The sequence below is a fragment of the Guillardia theta genome (assembly GCF_000315625.1).
Source record: "Guillardia theta CCMP2712 unplaced genomic scaffold GUITHscaffold_80, whole genome shotgun sequence".
Classification (NCBI taxonomy): domain Eukaryota; class Cryptophyceae; order Pyrenomonadales; family Geminigeraceae; genus Guillardia; species Guillardia theta.
In genome coordinates, this window is record NW_005434594.1 from 395,948 (window position 1) to 403,725 (window position 7,778).

Genomic DNA, 7,778 nt, shown 5'->3' on the forward strand with positions numbered 1-7,778 from the left:
CTTGAGTAAAGGATCCGAGACACAAGTACCATCTGTGGTGGGTTTAGTTAGGGTTCAAGTTCAGTCCCACAAACAACTTGACCACAAGAGCAAGTTCCACTTGGATCTTCCTGGTACTACCCCCTACCCCCTACTTGTCCCCAGGAACGCTCCTTCGTTCTCCTTATTCTCTTGCCTATATATACCTGTGGAAACATCACCTTGCGCTGACTGCAAAAATACCCTACCTCCTTACCTTGCCTCAATCAACTACCTACCTCCCGTCTCTTCACACCCCCCACCCCTACATATCTCTCACCCCACCCCTCTAGACCCACCATTTCTTACCTACAGTTTCCCTTGGCATATCCCCCAACCTGCTTCCCGCTCCAAGCAAACCCCCTGCTCGAGCTCCCTCCCTCCCTCTACATCTCCCTCCCTTCCCTATCTTCGGCTCTTCTTTCATCAAGATCTTCATAGCTCTCCTACTTGCATTTGCGATCAGAAAGACTCTTCCTCCTCCATGTCTGCTCCGAGCAGCTCCGAAACTCTGGCTGTGATGCCAATGAAACGGAAGTACGAGTTCCTGCAGGAGGTCTGCAGCGAGGATGCTGCGAGGTACCTGATCCTTGCATGTGCTGGTATGAGAAGCTCACTGACGCGCGCTCGCAGCATATGGGATCAGACGTGCGGAGACTCTGGTAAGATGACAGACCTCCTCAGCCAGCGCTTTGTGGACTGCAACACATGCTCCTCTCAGCAGCATATCGACGAGAACGACGACGAGGAGGAGGAGGAGGGGTCAGGCCGCGAGTACTTCTGCGTGATCTGCCAGGAGACAGACTTTGACATGAGCAACAAGGTGAGCTTGACCTGCCGTCACATGTTCCATGCCTCTTGCTTCAAGAGGCTGCTTGAGCACGTCCTCCATGACGAGCAAGAGTCCCTGGTGCCCCCTACCTGCCCTCATCCCGGATGCAGCACCATAGTCGGCTACAACATCCAAGCTCTGCTCCTCATCTACGCTGACGATGAGCAAGCGCAGCGTCTGCTCAAGGCTTACCATAGCAAGAAGAGCAAGTACGACGCTTGGAAGTTGGGTCACCTGCCCTGCTTGTCCCCTTGCTGCCAGGCCGTCTCGAGGCTGGTGTTGATTGGACATGCGGCGAGCGAGGCTACGGTCAAGTGCGACAGCTGCATGGCCACCTACTGCGCTGCTTGCTCGATGGCGTCCGGAAGCTTGGTTCCCTCCCACATTCTCGTCGACTGCGAGCAGCGAGTCCTGACTGAGGAGGGGTTGCGAGCTCTCGATCAGGTGTACGATGCGACGGGTGATGAGCTGAGACGAATGAGACTGCGCGACCCTCCCGCAGCGCTCAGACGGTACCCTCGCCCGCCGCCCGCCGCCCGCGACCCTCGCCCGCCCACAGTTGACGGCAGTCAAACGCATGTGGCGGCAGCAGACACGAGGACGCAGGAGGTCGAGGCGCAAGGGACCGAGCAGGCAGACAGAGACACTGAAGCCCAGCAAGACCCCCGGCTGCGAGCACGACTACTTTGGATGGATCTGTACAGGGGGGAAGACCGACTGGAGGGCGAGGAACGCCTTGAGCTCCATGAACACGTGCGCTGGAGGATGAGGAGATTTGAGGAGGAAGGCGACTACGTGGACGAGGAGCTGCAGCAGACTATGCAAGGCATGCGAGACCGGCTCAGCAGCATCAAGAGGAGGGAGGAGCTAGAGATCTCCGCCATTTCCCGGCAGCTCCATGCTCGTCCTGCCGACAAGGTCGCCGTCGAACTGCTCGATGCGCGTCTGCGGATCGTCGAGCAGAAGCGTGAGCTGTTCGACAGCACGCGACAGACGCTCGAGGGCATGATCCGCAACCCGGCGGTAGAGGACCCGCAGCACCGTGCTCCGCCGGAGGCGACGACGTCGCTGAGCCTTCAAGACATCCACAGCATGTGCGATAAAGCTTTTCTCACCTCCCTGAAGGCGAGGATTAGCAGGATCGCCAGCGGCGAAGAGCGCGAGGAGGCCCGAGCAGAGGCTCGCAGTGACCAGGAGGAGATCGCAAGGACCTCCAAGCCCTGCACCAAGTGCGGGTACCGCATCGTCAAGATGGGAGGATGCGACCACATGACGTGCAGGAAGTGCCGGCACGAGTTCTGCTGGAGGTGCCTCAAACCAACGATCGACCACTTCCACAGCAGCTGTCAGGGGAAGCCAGACCTGCTGTCGTTCTCTGAGGAGCTACAGCCTGCCATCAAGGACGTCATCGACAAGTACCGCGGAGTCGAGTCGCCTATCGAGAGCAGCCTAGTCGAGTACGCGCACAGGCACTTGGCTCCCGGCCAGCCTGTCGACGAGGACAGGAAGAGAGCGGACTCGCAGCGGATCTCCGCAATGCTGGAGCGGCGCGAGCCCTTCATGCTCAGATACTTCGACCCCCGCGAGGTCAGACGCAGAGCGGAGATGAGGAGACTGCAGGATATGCAGCGGGAGGTTGAGCAAGAGAGGATCGCCTGCTCCTTTGTGCTCCGTCAAGTCCGCGACAGCAGTCGCAGCCCCATCAGCAAGGACGCAGCCCTCCGAGTCTGCTCGGACCCCTCCAAGCAGTACCTCAAGTACCGGGCCGCCAAGCGCAGCCTCTTGGACGCGCAGGAGAAGATGAGGAGGGAGACACGTGAAGCCCCGGTTGACTACGTCGAGCGTCAGCGCCGCATGATCGACTGTCAGTGCCACGTCATCGACGTGGATCTTGCTCGCCTGGAGATGCAGAAGCAAGCTTGCGTCCTCATGGGCATGGACGTGCCTCCCTGGCTCCTGTCATGCTCCGAGCGGCTCTCAGATGCCAAGGAGCAGCAGGCGCAAGACATCAGCCAGGCTGTCTGCACCAGGACCTTTCTGGACGCTCATCGAGACTACATGCTCTCGAGGATGAGCCAACGTGTAGAGCCGAGAGTCCTAGAATGGTGACCGTCGGACCGAGCGACAAGGCAGCGAGACTAGGAGAGCAGCAGAGCTCTGCAGGACTTTGAGGACGAGCGGTCAGGGACAGTAGTGCCCCGAGCCTGCAAGGTTGGAAGTCATCTTTGAGCTCTTAACGTGACTGCGCTACTCAATACATAGAGAAACAAGTTGAATGAGGCCTGAGGGGAGGGGCCGCTGACTCTATTCAGCCATCATGGCAGCAGCGAACTGACACAGTTTGAGCCGTCTGAGCCTGAAGAGAAACTAACAAGGATCCCCCTAGTGACGGCGAGTGAAGCGGGAAGACTCAGAGGCTCAAGCAGAGACTCATGATTGTCGGAGCCACGGTTGAGGCGGCGGGAGGCGCGCGGTCCGGGGATCGGACTTTGGCACCGTACTGTACTACGGTACCCAGTGACGGTACGGTAGCCAGTGCGGCGGAGTCCCGGGGGCGGCCTGCCCGCCGCGGCCCGGGGAGTTGCCCAGCCGGGCGGCCCGGCGCCGCCGCTGTGCCGGTGCCGGGCCGGTGACCGGCGTCACAGTCACTACGCCGCCGGGCCCCGGCGGCGTACAATAGTCCCTCCTAGGCTCCAGCGGTCGCCGTTTCTTAAGTTACTATACTCAAAGTTAAGTTAATCAGCAGTACGATAATGTTGATTATGCGCAGAACCATTCTCCCGCGCAATGCCAGCGATGTCCAGTGATCGCTGTGCCAGGCGGGCCGACGAGTCAGAGCGGGCGGCGGCCCGCCGGCCCGGGAACTTGAACCGTCACTGAGTCAAAGTCCGTACCGTCTGGTCACCGTCCGCCGCCGACAGTCGCGGCCGGCCGGGTTCCGGGCCGGGGGGATCTTCGGAACTTAGTTCGGCGCCGGGGCCCGGGCCGTCCCGGACTCAGGGCCCGGATTCATGTTGCGGGCGCCCTCGGACACTCAAGTGACTATCAGCCTTAAACTTGAGTAAAGGATCCGAGACGGTGGTGGGTTTAGTTAGGGTTTAAGTTCAGTCCCACAAACAACTTTGAGACTCGGCTGGAAGGCAAGAGCAATTTCCACTTGGATCTTCCTGGTACTACCCCCTACCCCCTGCTTGTCCCCAGGATCGCTGCTTCGTTCTCCTTATTCTCTTGCCTATATGTACTGGTTGATCTATCTCCTTGCGCTGACTGCAAAAACACCCTACCTCCTTACCTTGCCTCAATCAACTACCTACCTCCCGTCTCTTCATACCCCCCACCCCTACATATCTCTCTCCCCACCCCTCTAGACCCACCATTTCTTACCTACAGATTCCCTCCTTCCTTGGTATATCCCCCAACCTGCTTCCCGCTCCAAGCAAACCCCCTGCTCGAGCTCCCTCCCTCTACATCTCCCTCCCTTCCCTATCTTCAGCTCTTCTTCAATCAAGGTCTTCATAGCTCTCCTACTTGCATTTGCGATCAAAAAGCCTCTTCCTCCTCCATGTCTGCTCCGAGCAGCTCCGAAACTCTGGCTGTGATGCCAATGAAACGGAAGTACGAGTTCCTGCAGGAGGTCTGCAGCGAGGATGCTGCGAGGTACCTGATCCTTGCATGTGCTGGTATGAGAAGCTCACTGACGCGCGCTCGCAGCATATGGGATCAGACGTGCGGAGACTCTGGTAAGATGACAGACCTCCTCAGCCAGCGCTTTGTGGACTGCAACACATGCTCCTCCCAGCAGCATATCGACGAGAACGACGAGGACGAGGAGGGGTCAGGCCGCGAGTACTTCTGCGTGATCTGCCAGGAGACAGACTTTGACATGAGCAACAAGGTGAGCTTGACCTGCCGTCACATGTTCCATGCCTCTTGCTTCAAGAGGCTGCTTGAGCACGTCCTCCATGACGAGCAAGAGTCCCTGGTGCCCCCTACCTGCCCTCATCCCGGATGCAGCACCATAGTCGGCTACAACATCCAAGCTCTGCTCCTCATCTACGCTGACGATGAGCAAGCGCAGCGTCTGCTCAAGGCTTACGATAGCAAGAAGAGCAAGTACGACGCTTGGAAGTTGGGTCACCTGCCCTGCTTGTCCCCTTGCTGCCAGGCCGTCTCGAGGCTGGTGTTGATTGGACATGCGGCGAGCGAGGCTACGGTCAAGTGCGACAGCTGCATGGCCACCTACTGCGCTGCTTGCTCGATGGCGTCCGGAAGCTTGGTTCCCTCCCACATTCTCGTCGACTGCGAGCAGCGAGTCCTGACTGAGGAGGGGTTGCGAGCTCTCGATCAGGTGTACGATGCGACGGGTGATGAGCTGAGACGAATGAGACTGCGCGACCCTCCCGCAGCGCTCAGACGGTACCCTCGCCCGCCGCCCGCCGCCCGCGACCCTCGCCCGCCCACAGTTGACGGCAGTCAAACGCATGTGGCGGCAGCAGACTCGAGGACGCAGGAGGTCGAGGCGCAAGGGACCGAGCAGGAAGACAGAGGCGCTGAAGCCCAGCAAGACCCCCGGCTGCGAGCACGACTACTTTGGATGGATCTGTACAGGGGGGAAGACCGACTGGAGGGCGAGGAACGCCTTGAGCTCCATGAACACGTGCGCTGGAGGATGAGGAGATTTGAGGAGGAAGGCGACTACGTGGACGAGGAGCTGCAGCAGACTATGCAAGGCATGCGAGACCGGCTCAGCAACATCAAGAGGAGGGAGGAGCTAGAGATCTCCGCCATTTCCCGGCAGCTCCATGCTCGTCCTGCCGACAAGGTCGCCGTCGAACTGCTCGATGCGCGTCTGCGGATCGTCGAGCAGAAGCGTGAGCTGTTCGAGAGCACGCGACAGACGCTCGAGGGCATGATCCGCAACCCGGCGGTAGAGGACCCGCAGCACCGTGCTCCGCCGGAGGCGACGACGTCGCTGAGCCTTCAAGACATCCACAGCATGTGCGATAAAGCTTTTCTCACCTCCCTGAAGGCGAGGATTAGCAGGATCGCCAGCGGCGAAGAGCGCGAGGAGGCCCGAGCAGAGGCTCGCAGTGACCAGGAGGAGATCGCAAGGACCTCCAAGCCCTGCACCAAGTGCGGGTACCGCATCGTCAAGATGGGAGGATGCGACCACATGACGTGCAGGAAGTGCCGGCACGAGTTCTGCTGGAGGTGCCTCAAACCAACGATCGACCACTTCCACAGCAGCTGTCAGGGGAAGCCAGACCTGCTGTCGTTCTCTGAGGAGCTACAGCCTGCCATCAAGGACGTCATCGACAAGTACCGCGGAGTCGAGTCGCCTATCGAGAGCAGCCTAGTCGAGTACGCGCACAGGCACTTGGCTCCCGGCCAGCCTGTCGACGAGGACAGGAAGAGAGCGGACTCGCAGCGGATCTCCGCAATGCTGGAGCGGCGCGAGCCCTTCATGCTCAGATACTTCGACCCCCGCGAGGTCAGACGCAGAGCGGAGATGAGGAGACTGCAGGATATGCAGCGGGAGGTTGAGCAAGAGAGGATCGCCTGCTCCTTTGTGCTCCGTCAAGTCCGCGACAGCAGTCGCAGCCCCGTCAGCAAGGACGCAGCCCTCCGAGTCTGCTCGGACCCCTCCAAGCAGTACCTCAAGTACCGGGCCGCCAAGCGCAGCCTCTTGGACGCGCAGGAGAAGATGAGGAGGGAGACACGTGAAGCCCCGGCTGACTACGTCGAGCGTCAGCGCCGCATGATCGACTGTCAGTGCCACGTCATCGACGTGGATCTTGCTCGCCTGGAGATGCAGAAGCATGCTTGCGTCCTCATGGGCATGGACGTGCCTCCCTGGCTCCTGTCATGCTCCGAGCGGCTCTCGGATGCCAAGGAGCAGCAGGCGCAAGACATCAGCCAGGCTGTCTGCACCAGGACCTTTCTGGACGCTCATCGAGACTACATGCTCTCGAGGATGAGCCAACGAGTAGAGCCGAGAGTCCTAGAATGGTGACCGTCGGACCGAGCGACAAGGCAGCGAGACTAGGAGAGCAGCAGAGCTCTGCAGGACTTTGAGGACGAGCGGTCAGGGACAGTAGTACCCCGAGCCTGCAAGGTTGGAAGTCATCTTTGAGCTCTTAACGTGACTGCGCTACTCAATACATAGAGAAACAAGTTGAATGAGGCCTGAGGGGAGGGGCCGCTGACTCTAATCAGCCATCATGGCAGCAGCGAACTGAAACAGTCTGAGCCGTCTGAGCCTGAAGAGAAACTAACAAGGATCCCCCCAGTAACGGCGAGTGAAGCGGGAAGACTCAGAGGCTCAAGCAGAGACTCATGATTGTCGGAGCCACGGTTGAGGCGGCGGGAGGCGGGCGCGCGGTCCGGGGATCGGACTTTGGCACCGTACTGTACTACGGTACCCAGTGACGGTACGGTAGCCAGTGCGGCGGAGTCCCGGGGGCGGCCTGCCCGCCGCGGCCCGGGGAGTTGCCCAGCCGGGCCGGTGACCGGCGTCACAGTCACTACGCCGCCGGGCCCCGGCGGCGTACAATAGTCCCTCCTAGGCTCCAGCGGTCGCCGTTTCTTAAGTTACTATACTCGAAGTTAAGTTAATCATCAGTACGATAATGTTGATTATGCGAAGAACCATTCCGAGGCTCCCGCGCAATGCCAGCGATGTCCGGTGATCGCTGTGCAGTGCCAGGCGAGCCGACGAGTCAGAGCGGGCGGCGGCCCGGCCCGGGAACTTGAACCGTCAAGGTCCGTACGGCGTCCGGTCACCGTCCGACTTCGCGGCCGGCCGGGTTCCGGGCCGAGGGGATCTTCGGAACTTAGTTCGGCGCCGGGGCCCGGGCCGTCCCGGACTCAGGGCCCGGATTCATGTTGCGGGCGCCCTCGGACACTCAAGTGACTATCAGCCTTAAAC

The 7,778-nt window shown here is 60.1% G+C and overlaps 2 protein-coding genes across 2 annotated transcripts; both read left to right on the forward strand.

The window, feature by feature from the left end:
• Positions 1-538: 538 nt before the first annotated feature.
• On the forward strand, positions 539-2,959 carry GUITHDRAFT_115054 (hypothetical protein; the record flags this gene model as incomplete). Its single annotated transcript, XM_005825871.1, has 2 exons — positions 539-597; positions 652-2,959. The coding sequence occupies 2 exons, from the start codon at positions 539-541 to the stop codon at positions 2,957-2,959; spliced, it is 2,367 nt and encodes a 788-aa protein (XP_005825928.1).
• Positions 2,960-4,448: 1,489 nt separating this feature from the next.
• On the forward strand, positions 4,449-6,863 carry GUITHDRAFT_115055 (hypothetical protein; the record flags this gene model as incomplete). The annotated part of the gene is made up of 2 exons (XM_005825872.1): positions 4,449-4,507; positions 4,562-6,863. The coding sequence occupies 2 exons, from the start codon at positions 4,449-4,451 to the stop codon at positions 6,861-6,863; spliced, it is 2,361 nt and encodes a 786-aa protein (XP_005825929.1).
• Positions 6,864-7,778: the final 915 nt, after the last annotated feature.